Here is a 25,232-nt window from a genome sequence, read left to right as displayed (position 1 = left end):
CAACTCTGAACAGTAAAATAGACTGTGTCTGTGATACAGTAGCCAAAGTCGACATCTATCTTCAGGAGTTCTGGAAACTGGGGTGATGCAAAACTGTTTTTCATGTATGTAATTGGCTTAGAATAACATGTAAACATAATCTTAAATTACTCTAGATGGGATACAGCTCTGAGCATTTTTTGATATATTGTTACATTCTCTCTTAAGGTCAGATTAATAATATTTTACCTTTTATTTCTTATGGTTTGCACTTTGTGCAGCATACTACATGGAAGAACCAATCAGTAATTGTTTTACCAAAGATGATTTATTTTCATGATGTGGACTCCTTCAATGAAAATTTCTGTGGGTGTATGCCTTATCATGAATTTTGGAAATTGTTGCATTGTGAACACATTTTCATCTCCGCAAGACATGGATATAATTAGTGAGTGTATGTTTCTCTTGTAAATGCTTGTCTTGGCAAATAAGAAAATTCTTGATGTTTTTAAGAAGTGCTGTAATATCTTTATGGTATTGTAAGAGGAATGGTTTGCGTTGAGTAATCATTGTTATTTTTTCCACAGCAACTGTGATACTGTATTACAGTATTCTGAGGCACAAACTAAGCCTGTGGGGTTTCCTTGGGAATGACTGATGTTCCTGCTCAATACAACATGCTCTTTTTCTGTTCAGACGACTGTCTTTAGACTTTCATCATAACTGTTTACTTAAAGTCATACTTGGCCGACCTGCACTGGCAGTGTTTACAAACTGCACAGTTGGCTCAATAAATGAATTGTTCTTGATTAAATTAAAGATTTATTGTTACTGTGGTCCAACAACTTACCGCAACAGTACAGCGCCTTACTGCCACACTGGAGGTGGTGTTATTTGTAATAGCATATTCTTACCAATTACTTTACAATAATGAATTTAGTTAAAAACATGTTTATTATTAATGATATACGTTTCGATTATTGTTGAGTTTTCATGGAAGGAAACTCGCTTCCTGCTACACACATTAGTTTATATGAATCTCACATTGTCGCTACTGTTGTGATTTTGGTAGACTAGCGTTGTTTTTACTTCAGAGGTGTGTATTGTACTGCTAGTCTCGTCTTATCTTGTCTATCCAGTGTTGGTGGTTGAACTGCCTGGCGCGGTCCACTGGGGTTTTCCCCCTGTGATTCCTGGTCCCGCTGTCAGCCCCTGCATCGAGTAGTGCAATCGCCTCCTCTGTGCGTCCATGCTCTGCCGCGAGGTGTAGCGGCGTGTCCCCGACCACATTCCTGGCATTGGGGTCTGCAGAGGCCGCAGCCAGTAGCCGCACCACGGCCGGCCGGCCGCCCCATGCAGCCCAGTGGAGCGGCGTGTTCTGGACCCAGTTCCCGGCGCCCACCTCCGCGCCAGCCCCCACCAGACAGCTCGCCGCTTCCACGTGGCCCTCCCAGGCTGCCCAGTGCAGCGCAGTATTATTGTTCCCATCCGTCGCACCCACATCAGCCCCAGCTGCCAGCAGCATCTGCAGCTGTTGCACTGCCCCATCGCTAGCTGCCTTCATCAGCCTCCTTCCTTTCTCCGCTGCCGAGAGGGTCCTACACAAAACACAGAAATTCTCGTACTTTTGTTCAAACACACACTTCTGATGAAGAAACGAATCAGAGTGGTACAACTGTAACCAATTCTGTAACTCAACCCTCTGACAACTGATAAATCTCCCTTCTGTGATACAGAACACTGAGAAAGTTGTTTTATATTAACGTACAGATGCACAGTTACGTCATCCTCTCAAATTCTTCATGCACTCTCCACAAAAAATTCCTACACTCCAACTCTCAAGATACAAAGTTATCACATTTTGTCACTTTAATTCGTGATCGTTAGTTTTTTGACCTTAGAATTCAGTCGTTATAGAAGTTGTTGCCTTCCACTTCGTTCAGCCATTACTACGTCTCTGTGTGCAGCAGTCCTCTCTGACACTTGCAAATGTGACAAATAATGCTAATGACGTCTCCTGCTATTTAAAGAGAAGTTTCTGTTATTACAGGAACAAAAGTAAACCCAATTATCAACAAGTTGCTTGACACAAACTCGTCAAACAGAGAAAGCTACTGTTAACCAGGAAACCATTTAGTAGTTACGTTTCGGATACAGCAATAATACCAAACTGGACTCCTCTACCACTACACACAATCACACTCATTGACAGATGCACATACACACAGGAACTAACACAAACAAACACACACACACACACACACACACAGAAACATACACATAGAGAGAAAGAGAGAGAGAGACAAAGAGAGAGAGAGAGAGAGAGAGAGAGAAAGAGAGAGAGAAACTTTCGTCTTATATTCCTCTGGCTGTGATGCGCCTTAAGGCGACAGCGAGACCATGAGAGTGAATTAAAGTTTAATGTACTTGTCTCGATATGACAACCGTTGGAAAGTAAATCTTGTTTCCTTGAAAGTGCTGAAGTATGTAATTTACATGCGACAATCTCGCTAGGACGGGTCTAAACGAAAATACCTACATGCTGATACAACGCACTGTGCGGCATGTGCTCAGGGGAAGAATTTAGTAACATTTTTTGAAACTAAAGTCAATTAAGAAGTAATTATTTCCATTATTCTGGTAAATGACGTATTAAAATAATGAATCCAATATCCGCTGATCGATAAAATACATAATTCCTTTTTCTAGAAATATTTTGGGCAAACAGATTTGCAAATGTTGCTGATTCTATTGAAAATCATACAGTTGACATACTCAAAACTCATTTTATAGTTCTGATAACTGCATCAGATAATAATGGATGTTTTCTATATAGAGAGAAACAGACGTGAATCCTGAATGACTGTACAGGAACGAACAGCTCTGAAGCCCTTTTGACTCCCACAGTGCTTAACTTGGTGTGGTCCTGGTGGAGGCAGTGTATTTATGTTTGCCTCGCACACATGGTTGAGTGTGTGTGTGTGTGTGTGTGTGTGTGTGTGTGTGTGTGTGTGTGTGTGTGTGTGGTCTGGTGAAGGTGTACCCACGGTGTGACACTGAATGTTTGAAGTAGTGCTACTTAGTTTTTAAATGCACAGATCACTGACAGACGTCAAAGTCACATCTCCAGATTCAAAAAACTCCTACAGATGAGAGCCAGACTCTGAGCTGTTTGGGCAATTTAATACGGAGCTGTGGAAGCTGCTTCACAAACAGGCGTTAATCTATCATTACTGGTACTTTAATGGTAATCATTTATAACCTGACCAGAATCAGTGACGATTTAAGACACTTAATCTACTACGGTTTCTCATTACTACTGAATATTTTATGGAACTCCCACTTTAATTACAGCTCGTTGCCTCATGAGTACACCCAGTGCATGATCCTCTCTCCTCCAATCCAACAGATTTTCTGGGTGGACAAGATGCTGCAATTCTATATTCTGTTAGATCAGTCGTATGTGGGCTTCTGTGCCACAAAGTGTTTCGCTGTTAAAAAATGATCCGCTACTCTGTACTCTAAATCTGTTGCTGAAGCAGCCACACACAACTTCTACAGAGCGATGAGTCTTTGCCTTTCATATGTGTGGTTATTGGGGCTGGTAGTGGTACCACCCAGCATGGGCGTGCCTCAGCTGTGAACCGACGATAGCCACCTCCTATACTCGAGTGATCTCTGATGGGATGTGGTGTAGCAGGCAATTTGTTGAGTGGTGTTTCTAGCACTGATGTACAATGGATATGGTGGAGACCGGCCAACCATGCCCAAAATTGCATGCATGAAAATGAAAACTACACGTCATAAGCTTTCCTAGCATTTTCTCTCATATTTTTGACAAATATTACATACATATAAACTTTGTTAGTAATAATGAGTCACTCCCAATTCTTTCAGTATTTAACAGCGGTCATTCCACTGCCCAAAAAATTTCCTAACAGAACACAGCCAGTGGTGTGTCACTTTCTATGTAATGACAGCATCTTCAAGACTGCCTTTAGTGTCACAATGCTACAGTACATGCAGATGTAGGATCTCAAACCATGGGATTGACTGTGCTCCCATAAATTAAAAGTTTGCTCTCTGCATATGGATTACTGTACGTAGAATACTAACAGGAAATGGGCTAACTTATGATCCACTCTGAAATGTATGAATGACTTTATAAAAAATTTGTTATACTTAACGGACTTTTAGCTGAATGATTCTCAAAACAGTGTTTTTCATTTATAATTTTGGCACACAATTTTTCCTCTCTAGTGATGAAAAATAATGTTTCGCCTCATGAAAGTAGCAGGAACACAAACCTACTATAAAAATATTATTCAGTTATAGTAAGTAGTTTTGAGAGGCACCCGGCCGGGGCGGCCGAGCGGTTCTAGGCGCTACAGTCTGGAACCGCGCGACCGCTACTGTCGCAGGTTCGAATCCTGCCACGGGCATGGATATGTGTGATGTCCTTAGGTTAGATTGGTCTAAGTAGTTCTAAGTTATAGGGGACTGATGACCTTAGAAGTTAAGTCCCATAGTGCTCCAAGCCACTTGAACCATTTGGGAGACAGTATGTGCCATAAGCAATAATTGAAGTGAAATTAATCTAATGCACTAAGAAAGAAGAAGCCAATCACACTGAAAACAATGAACATGCACTGAAGTGAAATGATATCCTGGAAAACCACTCAGAAAAGTGGAACTTGCAAAGTAATGTAATGAACATTAGTGACAGTTTAAATTTTGTTTCACATCACGACCGCAAGTTAGATTTCCTGCTTAGCATGAACAGACACTTTAACAGATTTTTTAATCTTTCACTTTGAGAGACAGTTAATAGGATTTCTTTTCTTTAAAACAGTGATTTAGTGCATTAGTGATCAGTATATTTCGGTTTAGGAATGCACTTGAATTCCGTGTGTTTGTAAGTTGCTCTGTTGGTGAACATGTTTTTTCCACCATGCAGCTCCATTCATCGTATGTCTACTATTCAGAATTGCAGGCAAAGTAAACTTGGAGGGATAGGAAACTGTATAATTTATCTGTGATGGGAACATTATCACAAATTACCTCCTACCTGCTGGCTCTGAGTTTTGTGGTCAGCAAGGGATTATTTAGATTATTCCCTGAAAAAAAAAACTGTGTCCAACTAATACTCAGAAACAGAATCTAGCTTGTGATTTATTAGATCTACATTGATCGAAGTGTATCTGCTAGATGCTTCATATGGAATGAGAATGCATTTGGACATAGCAATAATTTCTTGTCTTTCGTGACGTTCAGTTCCATGGCTTGAGATCCAACATTTGCATGTCCTGTAGCATTGTGACACTAAAGATGGCCTTGAAGGTGCTGTCACTACACATGAAGGAATACACCACTGCCTTTGTTCTGTTTGGAAATGTTGTGGAAGGTAGAAATAATACTGCTAAATACTTTTACCAATGGTATAAGTCTTCATGAAAGTTACCACTTGTATCTTATAAGTAATTTTTGTGTCACAGACGTCTACCCTTTCAATTACTGACATACGGTTGTGTTCCTAACTAACTCAAAGCGTATTGTAAATTGTGGGAAAATACATAAGATCCACAAGCATCCTCTCGTCTGTTACATTTATGGAGATGATATTTAGGCTAGTTTTATGAGCTGGAACTGTTTCGTAGTCAATTACTGGTCTTGCTGTTCAAACGTGTGCAGTTTTCTGCAAATTTTAGTTCCTGTTGAACTGCAAACTGATTTATGAGCATTTTCCTTATATATCTTCTTCATCTTGGAAACCTGAAGTCCTAGTCATATTACGAGATGTGATTTAAAATCAGTAGCATGTGGTGTTGCTGGCAGCAGCCATCCCATACTAATCTGGGTATAGTGGTGTCATAAGATGCTGACTAACGATGACTGTGGATGCCTCGTTAATTATAACACTGTATATCATGTTACTCACTCATCTGTTAAATCGCATTTTGCTCACAGTCATATTAAAAATTGTTTTTCACTCAGTCATATGCATTGTCAAACCCAACTATCATTTTCGCTGGATGTGATTTACAAGCTGAGGTCTGATATAAAATATATATGTACATTCTGGAAATAGATCTGACATGTTCCCAGCTATAGTACTACGAAAACTGCATTGAGCTCGATTCTTTATGAGAAGCAGTTTTAATTGGTTGGTTGGTGTGTGGAGTAAAGGGTCAAACTACGCTGTCATCTGTCCCTTTCCCAACATTCAAACAGCTCTCGGGTTAAAAACATTACCAAAACGATTTCGGGAAAGTAAAAGGAGAAAGACTGACTCGAAACTACACTGAAGTAGAAAACAAAAAAGGCTAACAAAAGGGGAAAACGAAAAATAAAAGAAAAAACAGTGGATGGTATCAGAATAACATAGCAGATGGCCAGGACTGGGTGATCACGACAGAAATAAAGGATGAGCGAGCCACTCTGCAACACACTCAAACCTCCAGTTTTAAAGACAAGGCTAGACGAACTTGGACAGGGAAAATACGAACACCAAGGCTAAAAAACAGCAAAGAAAGAGTGAGGAAGAGTTAAAATAAAGGTAGATTGTGTGATAAAAATTCCCCTCACAAATAAAACGTAAACCGATGTCAACCGTTAAGACATTGACTCCCAACACCGTTAACAGTGTGATGGGAAGGTTAAAAGTCCACTGCAGAGCAACTAAACTAAGGCAGTCCAGTGAGATGAGGACGACAGTCAAGTGGGACCTACAGCAACACTGAGGTACGTCCTAGCGACGGAGGAGGTGTCTATGAGTCAGCCAGGTGCGGCCGATGTGGGGTTAGCAAAGGACAACAGACTCCCTGCGAGTAGCTTCCATGGATGATTATCACAGATTCGTATTCTCCTTGACAACACACACTGACCGTGTGTCATTCAGCATCCCAGATCCTGAAAACTTAACAGCATAAGACCAACTGGAGATCAGTGTCCAGTGGGAAGATCTCCAGAGTTGGTTTATTGGTAGCATGTTTGGTCAACCTGACAGCAAGTTCACTGCCCAGGATCCCAGCATGTCCTGGGGTCCTAATGTAGGTCACTGAATGTCCGCTGTCGCCGAGGGCACAAAGAGACTGCTGGATAGTTAACAGCAAAGGGTGGTGAGGGAAGCACTGATTGAGAGCTTGTATGCTATTTAAAGAGTCACTACAGATGACGAAGGACTCACCTGTGCAGGAATGGATATGCTGAAGAGTGCAAGAGATAGCTACCAACTGTGCAGTGAAAACACTGAAGCAATCCAGCTAGGAGCTCTGTTCAGCATGTCCAACGTGAGCATAAGCGAAGCCAACAAGAGCCATTGAGCCATCTGTGTAGACTGTTTCTGAGTCGTGGAACTCACCAAGAATAGAGAAAAACTGCTATGGAGGCCACAGGTGGAACTGAGCCTTTTGGGCTTTGCGATAGGTCCAGACGAACCAGTGGCTGTGGTATGGACCACGAAGTGAACACATAGAATAGTGATAGAAGGAAAGTGTCGAGATCAGTAAGAAGCAAACACAAACTGCAAATGGCATCCCCAATCTGCGCTGCTGTTGTCAGCGATGGGTAGCCATATTAGGGAAAGGAGATCATAATTTGAATGGTAAGGCGAATAACGAATATGGGCAGTATAGTTCGCAAGCAACTGCTGTCACCTAATTCGCAATGGAGGAACACCAGCCTTTATTAGGACGCTGGTTTAGGAAGCTCCTGTCGCACAGTGGTGTATAGAGTCCAGTAGTTGAAATGCTGAGGGCAAAGCAGAACCACACAACAGGCATCCATAGGAAAGAAGGGACTGCAAAGTGCTTTGCACAGCTGCAGCAGTGTAGGGCGATCAGCACCCAATTCGTTGTGGTGCAGGCTTTGAATAACATTAACATGCTGCCAGCACATTTTCTTAAGCTGACGAAGATGGGGAAGCCAAGTTAAAAAAGTATCAAAGACCAGTCCCAAAAAGCAGAACGTCTCCACTACATTAAGTAGTTGGTCATCAAGGTAAAGTTCCTGATGGAGATGGCAGTACAACAAAAACAGAACGGCATGACACAAGTCTTGGCACCTGAAAACTGAAACCTGTGAGTGAGGACCCACTGCTGCACCTTTTGTATGACTTCCAGCAGTCGACGTTCAGCCACCAACAGAAGAGGAGCAAAGGGAAATACAAAAATCATCAGCATATGGGTGGGGAGATATTGAGGACCATTAACGATGATTAAAAAGATTGGAACGCTCAGGACAGAGCCATTTTGGACCCCATTCTCTTGGATGTGAGGCGAACAGTGTGAGGCACCAGCTCGAGCTCTGAAATGCGTAGCGATAAAAAGTTCCGTATAAAAATCGGGAGCGGGCCCCAAAGACACCACTCATGCAGAGTAGAGAGGATGTGGTGTCGCCAAGTGATATTGTAGGCTTTCGTCAGACCAAAAAAGGCGGAAATCAGGTGCTGACGCCAGGAGAAGGCCATTCAGATGGCAGTCTCCGGGTAGAGTAAGTTGTCAGTGGTGGAGCGAACTCGCCAAAAACCGCCCTGGGAGGGAGCCAGAAGACGTTGAGACTTGAGGAGCCAACACAACGGCCAGCTCACCATACATTCAAGCAGCTTGCACAGAACGTTGGTGAGGCTGATAGGACGATAACAGCCCAAATCTAGCAGGTTCTTACCAGGCTTTAGCACTGGGATGATCATACTTAACTGGCACTGCGATGGGGAGTCGCCATCGCTCAAGATTCAGTTGATGATGGCGAGGAAGTGGCGCTGATAATCCACTCACAGACATTTAAGCTTTTGGGAATGGATGTAGTCTCCCCCCGGGGGTTGAGTCAGGAGAATCAGCAAGGGCCCTGAGCAATTCCCACTCACTGAAGGGAGCACTATATGTCTCGGATTGGTGTGGAGCGAGAGATACGAATTGTCGTTTCACCACGATTTAATTGTCAGATGCAGAGATGCGAAGATAATGATCCACAAGACATTCTGCAATTACATGTGGATCGGCATATAAAGCTCCATCTGTCGAAATTCCATGTATACCTGAAGGAGTCTCATATCCGTAAAGGCATCTGAGCTTGGTCCAGACCTGGGAAGGAGAGGTTTTTGTGCCAGTGGTGGAGATGTATCGTTCCCAATAGTCCCATCATTCAATGAGCTGACAGACCTGGACACAATGCATTTTGAGGGCAATGAGGTGCTCTAGAAATCAATGGCGCTTATGATGTTGAAGGGCCCACCCACAGTCTCTAATGGCCACAGCGATTTTGAGTGACCACCAAGGCACTGACTACCACTGGGACAACCTGAGGAACAAGGGATTCAAGATTCAGCTTGGGCAACAATGGTAGTAATGGTGGTCCCATGCAAAGGAGATTCAACAGTTGTAGTGCCCTTGAAAGCATCCCATTCAGCCCTGGTAAGAGCCCATATGGGCAAGTGTCCTGGCGATGCTGGGGTAGGGACAGAAAGAGTGGAAAGTGGTCACTACCACACAAGTTGCTATGAGATCTCCAGCGGATATAAAGGAGCAGACCAGGACTGCAAACCAAGGGATCAATGGCTCAGTATGTGTTAGATGCCACACTGAAGTGAATGGGGGCACCTGTAGTGAGGAGGCAAAAGCCGAGGTGAGTTAGTAGATCCTCGACAGTCTTACCACAGCAGCAATCTTGGTTCCACCCCAAACAAGGTTGTTGTTGTTGTGGTCTTCAGTCCTGAGACTGGTTTGATGCAGCTCTCCATGCTACTCTATCCTGTGCAAGCTTCTTCATCTCCCAGTACCTACTGCAACCTACATCCTTCTGAATCTGCTTAGTGTATTCATCTCTTGGTCTCCATCTACGATATTTACCCTCCACGCTGCCTTCCACTGCTAAATTTTTGATCCCTTGATGCCTCAAAACATGTCCTACCAACCGATCCCTTCTTCTACTCAAGTTGTGCCACAAACTTCTCTTCTCCCCAATCCTATTCAAAACCTCCTCATTAGTTACGTGATCTACCCACCTTCTCTTCAGCATTCTTCTGTAGCACCACATTTCGAAAGCTTCTATTCTCTTCTTGTCCAAACTAGTTCCCGTCCATGTTTCACTTCCATACATGGCTACACTCCATACAAATACTTTCAGAAACGACTTCCTGACACTTAGATCTATACTCGATGTTAATAAATTTCTCTTCTTCAGAAACGATTTCCTTGCCATTGCCAGTCTACATTTTATATCCTCTCTACTTCGACCATCATCAGTTATTTTACCCCCTAAATAGCAAAACTCCCTTACTACTTTAAGTGTCTCATTTCCTAATCTAATTCCCTCAGCCTCACCCGATTTAATTTGAATACATTCCATTATCCACGTTTTGCTTTTGTTGATGTTCATCTTATATCCTCCTTTAAAGACACTGTCCATTCCGTTCAACTGAATTTCTAAGTCCTTTGCTGTCTCTGACAGAATTACAATGTCATCGGTGAACCTCAAAGTTTTTACTTCTTCTCCATGAATTTTAATACCTACTCCGAATTTTTCTTTTGTTTCCTTTACTGCTTGCTCAATATACAGATTGAATAACATCGGGGAGAGGCTACAACCCTGTCTCACTCCTTTCCCAACCACTACTTCCCTTTCATGCCCCTCGACTCTTATAACTGCCATCTGGTTTCTGTATAAATTGTAAATAGCCTTTCGCTCCCTGTATTTTACCCCTGCCACCTTCAGAATTTGAAAGAGAGTATTGTTAACATTGTCAAAAGCTTTCTCTAAGTCTACAAATGCTAGAAACGTAGATTTGCCTTTTCTTAATCTTTCTTCTAAGATAAGTCGTAAGGTTAGTATTCCCTCACGTGTTCCAACATTTCTACGGAATCCAAACTGATCTTCACCGAGGTCGGCTTCTACCAGTTTTTCCATTCGTCTGTAAAGAATTCGCGTTAGTATTTTGCGGCTGTGACTTATTAAACTGACAGTTCGGTAATTTTCACATCTGTCAACACCTGCTTGCTTTGGGATTGGAATTATTATATTCTTCTTGAAGTCTGAGGGTATTTCACCTGTCTCATACATCTTGCTCACCAGATGGTAGAGTTTTGTCATGACTGGCTCTCCCAAGGCCATCAGTAGTTCTAATGGAATGTTATCTACTCCCGGGGCCTTGTTTCGACTCAGGTCTTTCAGTGCTTTGTCAAACTCTTCACGCAGTATCTTATCTCCCATTTCGTCTTCATCTACATCCTCTTCCATTTCCATAATATTGTCCTCAAGTACATCGCCCTTGTATTAACCCTCTATATACTCCTTCCACCTTTCTGCCTTCCCTTCTTTGCTTAGAACTGGGTTGCCATCTGAGCTCTTGATATTCATACAAGTAGATCTCTTCTCTCCAAAGGTCTCTTTAATTTTCCTGTAGGCAGTATCTATCTTACCCCTAGTGAGACAGGCCTCTACATCCTTACATTTGTCCTCTAGCCATCCCTGCTTAGCCATTTTGCACTTCCTGTCGATCTCATTTTTGATACGTTTGTATTCCTTTTTGCCTGCTTCATTTACTGCATTTTTATATTTTCTCCTTTCATCAATTAAATTCAATATCTCTTCTGTTACCCAAGGATTTCTATTAGCCCACGTCTTTTTACCTAGTTGATCGTCTGCTGCCTTCACTACTTCATCCCTCAGAGCTACCCATTCTTCTTCTACTGTATTTCTTTCCCCCATTCCCGTCAATTGTTCCCTTATGCTCTCCCTGAAACTCTATACAACCTCTGGTTCTTTCAGTTTATCCAGGTCCCATCTCCTTAAATTCCCTCCTTTTTGCAGTTTCTTCAGTTTCAATCTGCAGTTCATAACCAATAGGTTGTGGTCAGAATCCACATCTGCCCCTGGAAATGTCTTACAATTTAAAACCTGGTTCCTAAATCTCTGTCTTACCATTATATAATCTATCTGATACCTTTTAGTATCTCCAGGATTCTTCCAGGTATACAACCTTCTTTTATGATTCTTGAACCAAGTGTTAGCTATGATTAAGTTGTGCTCTGTGCAAAATTCTACAAGGCGGCTTCCTCTTTCATTTCTTCCCCCCAATCCATATTCACCTACTATGTTTCCTTCTCTCCCTTTTCCTACTGACGAGTTCCAGTCACCCATGACTATTAAATTTTCGTCTCCCTTCACTACCTGAATAATTTCTTTTATCTCGTCATACATTCATCAATTTCTTCACCATCTGCAGAGCTAGTTGGCATATAAACTTGTACTACTGTAGTAGGCATGGGCTTTGTGTCTATCTTGGCCACAATATTGCGTTCACTATGCTGTTTGTAGTAGCTAACCCACACTCCTATTTTTGTATTCATTATTAAACCTACTCCTGCATTACCCCTATTTGATTTTGTATTTATAACCCTGTAATCACCTGACCAAAAGTCTTGTTCCTCCTGCCACCGAACTTCACTAATTCCCACTATATCTAACTTTAACCTATCCATTTCCCTTTTTAAATTTTCTAATCTACCTGCCCGATTAAGGGATCTGACATTCCACACTCCGATCCGTAGAACGCCAGTTTTCTTCCTCCTGATAACGACGTCCTCTTGAGTAGTCCCCGCCCGGAGATCCGAATGGGGGACTATTTTACCTCCGGAATATTTTTCCCAAGAGGACGCCATCATCAAACAAAGTTAGGGGCATTAAAATCACCCAGAAGTAGGAAAGGTGGGGGTGGAGGCGAGAGATGAGAAATTAGTGCAGCTAATACATGGTGCAACAGTTCACCGTCTGGAGGGACTTATATCTTGCTGATGGTAATTTCCTGCATTGTCCTCACAGTTTCCAAAAGTGTTTCAAGGGGGAATAGGTTCGCTACAGACATAGACATAGATGCAGACTCCACCTCGCAGTCTGTCACAGTCAGTACAATTTTTGTAGTACCCCTGTCAGGCACAAAGAGCTGGGGTCCACATCACAGGAAACAACGTTTCTTGAAAAGCAATGCAAAACGCAAGTCTAATGCTTAAAAGTTGTCATAATTCAGCGAGGTGGGAGAAAAAACCGCCACAGTTCCACTGGAGCAATAGGTTGTCAGTCATTTGGGAACACATGAAGGGATCAAGGAGACAGTTTATGCCTCAGTGTGACCATGAGTGCTGGTATCCAGGACTGTTGCGTCTGAAGCGTCAGCACGATATAGGAGGACCTTGAGGAATTCTACAATCTCCACCTCGTCCTCAGACCTGGAACTGCTAGGGACTGGTGGTGTTAGGACCACTGGTGACCCATGGTAAAGTTAGCTTTGAAAAGCGCGCCACAGCACGTAGGGTCAAGCAGTTGCCCTCCGTTTTCTGGCGGTGGCGCCGTTGTCGCAATTGAAGGCTTCGGTGTCTCCCTCTAGAGGGAAAGGGGAAAAGTGGGCTGTTCGCGTGGGTTTAAGATGTGGCTGTATGGGCTCTTCTGGAGAGTTGGCAGTTGCGGCATGAAGAAGCACTGTGAGACTTAACGTCTGAGATCAATCCCCTAGAACGTAGAATTACTTAAACCTAATTAACCTAAGGACATCACACACATCCATGCCCGAGGCAGGATTCGAGCCTGCGATCATAGCAGTCGCGCGGTTCCGGACTGAAGTGACAAGTACCGTTCGGCCACCGCGGCCGGCCACCTGCGGGTTTATTCGACTGTTAGCCTCTGCTATGTCTGTGAAAGTCTAAGGCACCAATGGTTGTACTGTTTAAAATGCAGAGCACTAAGACCTGATTCATTTTCTCGCCTGCCATAACTGGTATTACTAGACTCACATGTAAAAGGTACTCCAAGAAAGAAGAAAAAATTCCTTTTTCCTCGTGGTAAGAACTAGTCAATTGCATAAGGAATTCCTGCTCATCTGGAAGCTCTGACTTACGTAAATTTGTGTTTATATATATATATATATATATATATATATATATATATATATATATATATATATATATGGCTATAATCAAGCAAGGTTGTTAATGAAACTTCCTGGCAGATTAAAACTGTGTGCCGGACTGAGACTCGAACTCGGGACCTTTGCCTTTCGCGGGCAAGTGCTCTACCAACTGAACTACCCGAGCATGACTCACGCCCCGTCCTCAAAGCTTTACTTCTACCAGTACCTCGTCTCCTACCTTCCAAACTTTACAGAAGCTCTTCTGCAAACCTTGCAGAAGATTCAGTATAACTGTCACCCTTATTTAGCCTTCCTGTGCATAATTCTGATTAAATTTATGTGTGTGTTATCTTTACATTTACACAACACTGTGCTCTCGAAAATTATGGACTATTGTTTTGTAAGAGTGGAGGTGCCGTCTGATAGCGAGCCAGATGTGTTCCATCAGGTTGACACCATGCAAATTATGTGGACGAGACAAGACGAGTTCAGTATCATTCTCCTCCACTCACTGTACCACAATCCTGTCTTCGTGACAGGGTCATCGTCGTTGAGGAAGACATAAAGCGTGAAAATGTACAGGTTATCTGCATTAGTGTACAGGTAATCCTCAGCTGTCATGGTGGCATCGGTTACAGATGCCATGTAAGCCCAGATGATTACACCCACCACATAGTCCAGCGTCTCACTGTCCAGCATATATGTTGTGCATCTTTTGGATAACTATTCACCTGGATGATGGCATGTCTGGATATTGCCATCAGCATAATGTAACCAAAAGAACATGATTCATCCTACTAGACCATACGTTTCTAGTGATCCACTGTCCAGTCTCGATGAGCCTGCTCCCACTACAGTGGTAATGACTGTTCTGGTGTAACCACTGGCGCCAGAACGAAGACAAAGAACGCAAGACCAGAGAAGGCAGTGAAACGACATGGGCCAATGGTGCACTTATTAGAACCGCACCATGACTGGAGTGACAACTGCAAGAAATGAATATAGGCGCCGCTCCTGCCAGCCTCGGCCAGACATTAGTGGACAGCATTAGCATGGCCTAGCAGAGACTGCTACGAGAACTGATATTTGTGATCAATAAACTGAGAGACAGACTTGCCTGAACATTGCATATTGCACTAGACTAATTCATATTGCATTTCGCCCATCGCTTGCGACTCCTTTTTACATTAAAGTTAAGTATTGTCAATCTGCTTTAACGAAGTAAAACTATTAAAGTTATTTGCTTGAATTGTTGTATAGCATTCTGAGAACGAAACATCCATTAGGCACCCTACACAAGACGAGTGGACAAGATCCAACAATGATGCTTTAATTCTGTCCACATGCAAACTTGTATCAGGTCATATAGTATGAATATTCACATTCAACAACTTGTGTCAAACGTTGTGCTGTGAACCACTTGTTCCGGCACCAGAATTACACTGTGTCGCCAGATCTGCAACAAATCACCACCTGCCCTGCTGTACAAACCTCTGACCTCGGTGTTCTGAGATGGGATGTGGGCGCTCAACACATCACTGTCTGCTCGTGGTTTCACTGGTCTCCAGCCACTTTCTCTAGATGCCGACGACACTGGCACGTTCGAAGCCTCTCCGTTTCTGAGGTTATCATTCGTAGGCACTTAGTCTTTCATAACTTGTGATCTTTTATGTAACGTGGATTACGCGTTCGCACAGCCATCATCGAGGAAGGTCTTAACTTTCATCTACCTGCACATCGATGTGCTTATTGGAACCATGCATAACAAAAGTCTTTCTCGACACACGTTCTGCTCTCTTCTTGATATACTTACTAACACAATCCTCGACCATTCTTTTAAATTCTGTCGTAATTTGTTTTGTGTTCTGTTTTAACATTTGTTTCCTTCTCCAGTAGTTCCCTCATCGCTTTTTGATATTTCATTGGGACTGCGTCCCTCAAGTTTTCGTAACTCTTTAAATTGGTATAATTCCTTTTCTGTTACGTACTTTACCGAGATTCCACTAATTTTGAATATACTACATACAATATATTTTAAAGTATTTCCTCGACAGTATGTACACTGTGTTTAACAATATCGTATGTTTTGCGGTGTGCATGTTTGGTTGTCACCTCAAGCAGAGAGGTACCTGGCATTTCTACAGATTCTCGCTGTGGTCTGTCTCTTTAATAATTTTTTCGATTCTTTCTTCTCGTTGGCTGTTAGCATGCACCTCTTTTTGTGTTACATCATGTGCATTACTTTTATGCACGACATTTGGCAAATGCTTGTCAGTTTCCAGTTCGTGATGTAACTTCAGAATAAGTGTTCTGTCTTCCATGATTAGGTATTACTGTGAGTGAATTGTATAGTCCACCTATGGCGTACGAGGCTTTTAAATGTAAATTGGATCCACAGTTTATGCATGCCCATGGCTGACTGTCCTGGTTCACCAAAGCACGAAGTACTGGAATCTCTGTGGAGCAGGCGTTGTGTTTCCTTAAATTCACTTACGGACTTTGTACCAAAATATATACTTTACAAAACTTCTTTCGCTCCCATATATCCCCTTGAATAATAAAGAAATTCTTATGCCACACAATATCTTATTGTATTACGCCTTAATTATATCAAGAAGGCATGTTGAACACTGTCATTGTTGCTAATTGTGGGCATGTATACGCATTGTTCGCGTGCAAAATTCATTGTCTTTGACTTTAGTAAGTGCATTGGCAATGAAATCAGTATATGGCCCTGTGCATGCGCTACAAACATATGACACAGCTCTCTTGGAAGCCTTACAATGCTTCGCAGCAGGTGCATAAACACACTGCCTGTGTCCAGTGGCCTATAGAAGCCCAGTGAGGCTAGGACAGAGGAGCATGCTACTCAGAATGCTGCGTGCTTTTGGCACCACGTCAGTAGAAGCCTTGTGTGTGGTTCTGGGGTCTTGCCGCATTGACATCATTATCCACCACAGAGCGGCGGTGTGCTGGGTCAAGAGGGGTACACACTACAAGATTCCACGAATAACAGGAGAAAACATTGTAGACATGAGTCATTTAAGGGGCTCCGGAACGCCCTATACTTGCAATGTTAAAATAACGCTTATAAATTACATCTTTCCTCACAAAGTATTTGAGGTAGGAAGTTGAACGTTTTACAGATTATTTATTGGAATATGGGCTACAACTTAACACAGGGATTTTACAAAATTTTAGTTCAGTTATTAAAGATGATTTTTTTCAATTGTAATGAAAATTCACAACATTTTTTTGCAATTTTTTATTTATATATTCAGAAATATACAGTTTTTTGGAAAAAGGCTGTGTTAAATTATGCAGAAGGTACTGTGTAACATTTACTGAAAGTTTGAAACAAATATGTTTGGAAGATCCTTAGAAAACATGTAATTAGTATGAGAAAATAAAAGTTTTGGGAATCGAGCGACAAAGATTGGATTAACTTTTTAGTGCATTCCAGATCCATAGGATGGATTATCTTCATCCTCTGCAAACTCCTCCTCCAGCTTCCTCTTGTTCCTCCTCCTGTTTACTCTTGCTTGTATTTCTAGACTCTTTACAGCCCTGTCTGCAGCCCGAAGGCGTTCCTTGTCTAAAGCAAGCATCGCTCGTACCATGTTAGAACCTATCTTCATTCCCATATTTCTAAATACCTTGCACCTTACAATGTTGCCATCATTGAAAGTCGCAACAGCATCATACACACCAAAGTGAAGTGTTTCTATTCCAACAAATACAGTCTTGGGGATTCTCGACCATATAACACTATTTACACTTTCATTGGGGTTTTGAGTTTTTCCGTGAATACACTTTTTCAACAGTTCAGGTGCTGCTAAGTCTCTGAAAATAGGTTTTATACTTTATCTCAAATCACTAAAATGCACCTGATGAACACGGACGTTAATACAGGGTGTTTCAAAAATGACCGGTATATTTGAAACGGCAATAAAAACTAAACGAGCAGCGATAGAAATAAACCGTTCGTTGCAATATGCTTGGGACAACAGTACATTTTCAGGCGGACAAACTTTCGAAATTACAGTAGTTACAATTTTCAACAACAGATGGCGCTGCAAGTGATGTGAAAGATATAGAAGACAACACAGTCTGTGGGTGCGCCATTCTGTACGTCGTCTTTCTGCTGTAAGCGTGTGCTGTTCACAACGTGCAAGTGTGCTGTAGACAACATGGTTTATTCCTTAGAACAGAGGATTTTTCTGGTGTTGGAATTCCACCGCCTAGAACACAGTGTTGTTGCAACAAGACGAAGTTTGCAACGGAGGTTTAATGTAACCAAAGGACCGAAAAGCGATACAATAAAGGATCTGTTTGAAAAATTTCAGCGGACTGGGAATGTGACGGATGAACGTGCTGGAAAGGTAGGGCGACCGCGTACGGCAACCACAGAGGGCAACGCGCAGCTAGTGCAGCAGGTGATCCAACAGTGGCCTCGGGTTTCCGTTCGCCGTGTTGCAGCTGCGGTCCAAATGACGCCAACGTCCACGTATCGTCTCATGCGCCAGAGTTTACACCTTTATCCATACAAAATTCAAACACAGCAACCCCTCAGCGCCGCTACCATTGCTGCACGAGAGACATTCGCTAACGATATAGTGCACAGGATTGATGACGGCGATATGCATGTGGGCAGCGTTTGGTTTACTGACGAAGCTTATTTTTACCTGGACGGCTTTGTCAATAAACAGAACTGGCGCATATGGGGAACCGAAAAGCCCCATGTTGCAGTCCCATCGTCCCTGCATACTCAAAAAGTACTAGTCTGGGCCGTCATGTCTTCCAAAGGAATCATTGGCCAATTTTTCAGATCCGAAACGATTACTGCATCACGCTATCTGGACATTCTTCGCGAATTTGTGGCGGTACAAACTGCCTTAGACGACACTGCGAACACCTCGTGGTTTATGCAAGATGGTCCCCGGCCACATCGCACGGCCGACGTCTTTAATTTCCTGAATGAATATTTCGATGATCGTGTGATTGCTTTGGGCTATCCGAAACATACAGGAGGCGGCGTGGATTGGCCTCCCTATTCGCCAGACATGAACCCCTGTGACTTCTTTCTGTGGGGACACTTGAAAGACCAGGTGTACCGCCAGAATCCAGAAACAATTGAACAGCTGAAGCAGTACATCTCATCTGCATGTGAAGCCATTCCGCAAGACACGTTGTCAAAGGTTTCGGGTAAATTCATTCAGAGACAACGCCATATTATTGCTACGCATGGTGGATATGTGGAAAATATCGTACTATAGAGTTTCCCAGACCGCAGCGCCATCTGTTGTTGATAATTGTAACTACTGTAATTTCGAAAGTTTGTCTGCCTGAAAATGTACTGTTGTCCCAAGCATATTGCAACAACGGTGTATTTCTATCGCTGCTCGTTTAGTTTTTATTGCCGTTTCAAATATACCGGTCATTTTTGAAACACCCTGTAATAACACCATTTGACAGCAGTTTAACAGCGCCACAGTGGGTCACGCCCATGTAGAACACATTTCAAAAACAATTTAAAAGTAGTTGTACTCTTCGAAATTGAATAAATTATATACCTATTAAAAGGTAATAGTCTGCAGATTCAGAAAACGCAAAAAAGTTAAAATTGAACTTTTCATGATTTTGAGCCTTTCCGGAGCCCCTTAAATAACTGCCACCTTGACACCTGAAAAATGGACTGGGAGATGACCGATAAAGGTCATCGTGTTTTCTCCGTCTTCCACAATTTACAGGTACAGCTTCATCACAAGCATACGGATCCACCTATGCCATTGTTCACATTGCGACTGGGCTTGAACGGAGTGGGCCTTAGCTAAAGTACTACATGCACGTGTGGGGCATATAGGTCTCCTGAACATGTGACATTACATTCAACACCCTCACACATATAAGATCTGTAACAGAGCATAAAGACATCAAAGAAATGCTACGAGACCCAGACAAATAGTGTGCTCTAAGCAACGCAACTGTTAATGTTTCAATTTACAGGTACAGCTTCATCACAAGCATACGGATCCACCTATGCCATTGTTCACATTGCGACTGGGCTTGAACGGAGTGGGCCTTAGCTAAAGTACTACTTGCACGTGTGGGGCATATAGGTCTCCTGAACATGTGACATTACATTCAACACCCTCACACATATAAGATCTGTAACAGAGCATAACGACATCAAAGAAATGCTACGAGACCCAGACAAATAGTGTGCTCTAAGCAACGCAACTGTTAATGTTTCAAGAACACTGCACGAAATCTACAGACGAGGGAACTCATAAGGCAGATCTCAGACAAGCACATAACAACCACAACAACACGATCCTTGGGAGAACACAAACTCAGACACACCACAGACATTGTTGTAGATGCAGGCACAGAAAATGACACAAGCACAGCAACAGCATCAGACAAAGACTCATATTGTAAGAGGTTCAATACCTAAAACAGACAAAAAAATATAACTATAAGAAAGGAGGCATCACATGCGATTTTTTCATTTACCTGATATGCATTTTCAATACAACAGTTAAAAATGGGAAGGAAAACGACTAATTGAAGAACTGAGACACTCATCTAAGGAATATGCTATATGGTGAAGCGAAACTTAAAGTTTAAGTTCTGTGGTTCCACTCCAGCCTATGACACTGCTTAAAGATAATAACATCATGCTCAGAGACATACAAAATAACAGCACACATACGACATGTATATGGGTAACTACATCAAGCCATGGCAACACAAATAGTGCAATAGTATGCCCTAGATAAGATCTAATAAGTATCACTAGTCCATAGACAGTATAAACAAATACACTCGGAGTCACTCATGATGTATTTCATTTAGTAACGTTTCTGCCAAGGCCCTCCGACATGGAATGGCAAGCACACAAATCATAATTTATATGTTATATTTTGTTTTAACAGTAAAATAATATTTGGAGATCATTCCTTTCGTATGTTTCTAATTTCTGTTCTAAATTACTATCATTTATTAATACTCTATTTCCTGCAACTAATTCATTGTTATTGCCATCCTTTTATACCGCAAAACTAATTTTACTAGTGATGTAGAACAATGCAGTATTATATGCAAAATTGCATAATGCAAAACATGCTTTTTAAAATGTCAGGTAACAGGTCTTTAAATATGCAACAAATGTAATGCAATGTGCTCTTACAGTTTTTCGTGAAGTCAACTACCATTATCTGCTACCATCGACAATCGATTTGCATAAACATAAGTCGATATCAGGATCCATTTACGCTGAAATTTCCCCATGCTGAGCCAAGATCTGTACCCACAACACGTGTGACACACTGTCAATTGCAGGGATTTCTTTACAGAAGACGCCGCACGCCAATACACACGACTCGACCTGACCACACGTGCTGCAGGATTGCCTGATTAACATGAGCAGCCATCTTGACCATTATGTAGTGACCACCGAAAATTTGTCCCATACTGACTGTCGAATACGGACTTCTCGCTCATCACAGGCAGTCGCCTTTACTACTAGGCTGCCTCACCACACGACTACACGTGTGACTTCCAGTTTCATTGAGGCTGATGTTCCAACAAATGATTTACAACAACTACTGCCAGACGACCTCATATTCAGCTCTCGTGGCAGACTGAACCTCCGTCTCTTACAGACGCCATTCATCCAATGGCGCTGTTCCGGCTCATTATGTGAAACGCAATTAGAGTGTCTGCAAAACAAACATGGAAATAAAACTGACAGCTGAAAGTTTGAGCCAAGTGAGGTCGTTTGATAGGATGACCTACTAGTTAAGGCTACTGCTTGTTGCAAATGTTAAACAGGTATTTTACACCCAGTATGGCGCAAATTTTCAGTTGTTATTAAATACTGACACGTCAAAAAATAATTTGAAGGAAAAATACAGGAAATCACATAAAAATTAAACTTCATTCTACAACAGTCCATAACTTTATTCTGCTAATGGATATTATTTTTACGTCTTTTCCTTCATAATGACCCATCATCATTTCCTTTTGACGACCATAACGAACTTGTACATAATTATTTATTCGCATTAAAGTAATATTTTTAGTTACAATGCATAAATGTAGCTGTAACACCAATTTTATACAAATTTACTTTAGGAGATGGGAAACCACCACTGAAACGATAACTTTCACCCGACACACCTATTCATTCACTACATTTGGAGAGTGAAAGTTGTTTATAGTACCTTTGTCAAATAACTGTGGTCTGAACGGGTTGTAATTCACACTCTGTTCCCAGAGAAATATCTCGAGATACACTATGATACATGCTTACACAAACATCAAAAATTAACAAATAAAATGCCGTTTCTTGACAATTATAACTTCTATTTTATCGAAAAATACAATAAAATGAAATTCTGTTTTTGGAAAAGATCACTTAGATAATGCCCTCATAAGTGGTATGGTGAATGTGGAAATGGTGCATAGCGACAGTACTCACCGCAGGAAAGAGACGGAAGCATCGTCAAATGTGGGAGTGGGGCAGGTAGCTGTGTGCTTTGCAGCTGGAACAGGAGCCCTGCTGCAGTTTTTGTGGCCAGTGTGCAGCTGACTGGTCGGGGTGACCTCGCTGTCTCCAGTGGCTGGAGTGCTGTGCAGAGACACAGGGTGTGGTCACGCAGTGCACACGGAGGACAGAGGGCAGCCTACTGCAGACAGTGCTGCTGAGAGTCTGTCCAGACACAACTAATAGAACACACACTTGCAACATCAGTAGTGGGTCCTCTGAGACGAAGGACTTACTCCTGTGCTAATCGGTTTAGCCCCCACACTAGTAGCATCGCTTAGCAAACAACAGGCTGAATAAATTAAAGTACAAATAAAAGATACATGCTAAGGTCAACATTTAGGTTGAACTGACATGACAACTAGTCATCAGCCTAGTTTAAATACATAAAAACAACATTCCTACAGAAATAAAAATGGAAATAATCTTTACATGTACAACTTGTACCATTATCATCAGACTGTATCGGTAGCTGTTAGGGACTTGGCTGTAGGATGCACAGCTGGTAAATTACAGAAGAGCAGATTCTGAACTGTGCACCAAAAGAAATTTAGAGAAGCAAGGGATACAGATGTGTGATACTGTGCAGCTATTCCCTTAATACGTTTAACTGTCACCAAAATAGGCAAGTAAATATATTTGTTTCACATTGGCCAACGAGCACTCTCAATAAACTAGCGAACATTGAGCAATGAGTAAGATAAAAAAGGCAAACAGAAGCATTCTATACATACACTTATGCGTGATATGTAGTCAGAAGTGGTTATTCGAATGAAAATAGAAATTATGTTTAATTCTCATATTCTATATATACAGTTCTATCAGACTGTGATAAGAAGATTTCCTGTAGAACGAAGGAAAGAATTGGATTTAAATTAAGGAGACATGGGTTACGTAACACAGGACACAATGCAATGTTGTGTAAATACGCATTAAATCATTATCAGTCATTAAATGTGACTAAAGTAAGCTGTGGTTGCTACAAGTGAGGAGAAGATACAGGTCGATGAGTGGAAACTCTATCAGGATGGAAGCATACATAGGGTGTTCGGAAATTCTCTCTAAAAACTACTAGGACTTGTAGAGGGGGGAGAGTACATAATATGTTGAACAGGAACCCCGTCTGGAAATGTACTGTATGCATTCTACGACAGTTTGAGTTTACATGTTTAAATCATGCACTTCTGCTTCAGGAAGTGAATTAGGCATGATGTAATACAGTTATTGGGTAACAGTCCGAAAGTAAACACAGCTAAGCATCCATTTATCAGTTCCACACATCTGTTTGCATTAACACTTAAACATTACCTTCTGCATGTACAGTATGCTAGCTTGATCTTTTGTTTTGGAGTAATGTGAACACGTAATATTTAAGTGATAATACAAACAAGGAGGCTTAGCTGATAAAGGAATCTTTCGTTGTGTTTCTTTCGAATTGTTATCTAGTAACTGTACTGCATCACACCTAACTCAGCTGCTCAAGCAGAAGTGGATGAGTTAAACATCTGAACTGAAACCGTCGTAGGAGGGAAACGGTTTGTTTCTGGACATGGATTCCAGTACTCACTCCCCTCTACAAATCATATAAGTCTCTAAAGGAAATTTCTGAACCTACTGCACACACACACACACACACACACACACACACACACACACACACACAAAACATCTGCAAAAAGCAAATATGTGTGAACTATTGGGCATTAGGATTTTATGGTGCATTTGTTAAGTGATACAGCATATAGAAAATGATAATGAGACAAAAGGTCTTATGAATACTTATATTGTGGGAGATGTATCAGTAACTGCAATGTATGGGCTAGGGAATGTCCTAACACTGTGAAGTTCTTTGGGCACCCTTTAGAAACAGCATAGAGAACTACAAGCAAGGCTGCCAGGTTGGTAGACAACTGACAGATGTTCCACCAAGAAGCAAATACAGTGTTTTGACTAATAAAACCACCTCTCCTAATTTGCTAGAGAATGGGAATGTCCAAATTACAGCACATATCCTTTGGAACTACGGAACACAAGGCGAAAGGAAATGGGAAGCGCTGTGTGGATCTGCGCATTTTGTGGATCTTTCTGGGTTGCGGAGACTGGTCTGTTGTCTCCTGAAGTGGCCGCAGGCTGTTTGAGGAGTAAGTACCTACAGCTTCCTGCAGACGTACTTGTGTCACGTCCTGAAACGGATGTCTTCCTCATGATTCGATTCAGCACCGCACCCGTCTTCTTGGATTCTAGCACACATCTTAAGACCTGTATCTAATAACACTCTACTACTTGGGGAGAATAAACAAAGTTTGTTCTGTGAACCGTAGGTATATTTCAGAAATGAACATACACTCCTGGAAATTGAAATAAGAACACCGTGAATTCATTGTCCCAGGAAGGGGAAACTTTATTGACAGATTCCTGGGGTCAGATACATCACATGATCACACTCACAGAACCACAGGCACATAGACACAGGCAACAGAGCATGCACAATGTCGGCACTAGTACAGTGTATATCCACCTTTCGCAGCAATGCAGGCTGCTATTCTCCCATGGAGACGATCGTAGAGATGCTGGATGTAGTCCTGTGGAACGGCTTGCCATGCCATTTCCACCTGGCGCCTCAGTTGGACCAGCGTTCGTGCTGGACGTGCTGACCGCGTGAGACGACGCTTCATCCAGTCCCAAACATGCTCAATGGGGGACAGATCCGGAGATCTTGCTGGCCAGGGTAGTTGACTTACACCTTCTAGAGCACGTTGGGTGGCACGGGATACATGCGGACGTGCATTGTCCTGTTGGAACAGC

General features: G+C 42.1%; 1 protein-coding gene across 1 annotated transcript in view; it reads right to left on the bottom strand.

Annotated features, from left to right (window-relative positions):
- Window positions 1-778: 778 nt before the first annotated feature.
- LOC126213016 (ankyrin-3-like) overlaps window positions 779-25,232 on the bottom strand; it is a 29,598-nt gene continuing 5,144 nt past the window's right edge. Inside the window, exons 2-3 of the mRNA XM_049940577.1 lie at window positions 22,362-22,511; window positions 779-1,577 (exon numbers count right to left, since the gene is read on the bottom strand). Of these exons, the coding sequence (XP_049796534.1) occupies window positions 1,091-1,577; window positions 22,362-22,511 (637 nt within the window). The 3' untranslated portion in view covers window positions 779-1,090. The remainder of the gene's footprint in view (window positions 1,578-22,361; window positions 22,512-25,232) is intronic.

The sequence above is a fragment of the Schistocerca nitens genome, chromosome 11, assembly GCF_023898315.1.
Source record: "Schistocerca nitens isolate TAMUIC-IGC-003100 chromosome 11, iqSchNite1.1, whole genome shotgun sequence".
Classification (NCBI taxonomy): domain Eukaryota; kingdom Metazoa; phylum Arthropoda; class Insecta; order Orthoptera; family Acrididae; genus Schistocerca; species Schistocerca nitens.
The sequence above is the reverse complement of the archived record's forward strand: the minus strand, read 5'-3'. Positions and strand labels throughout refer to the sequence as shown.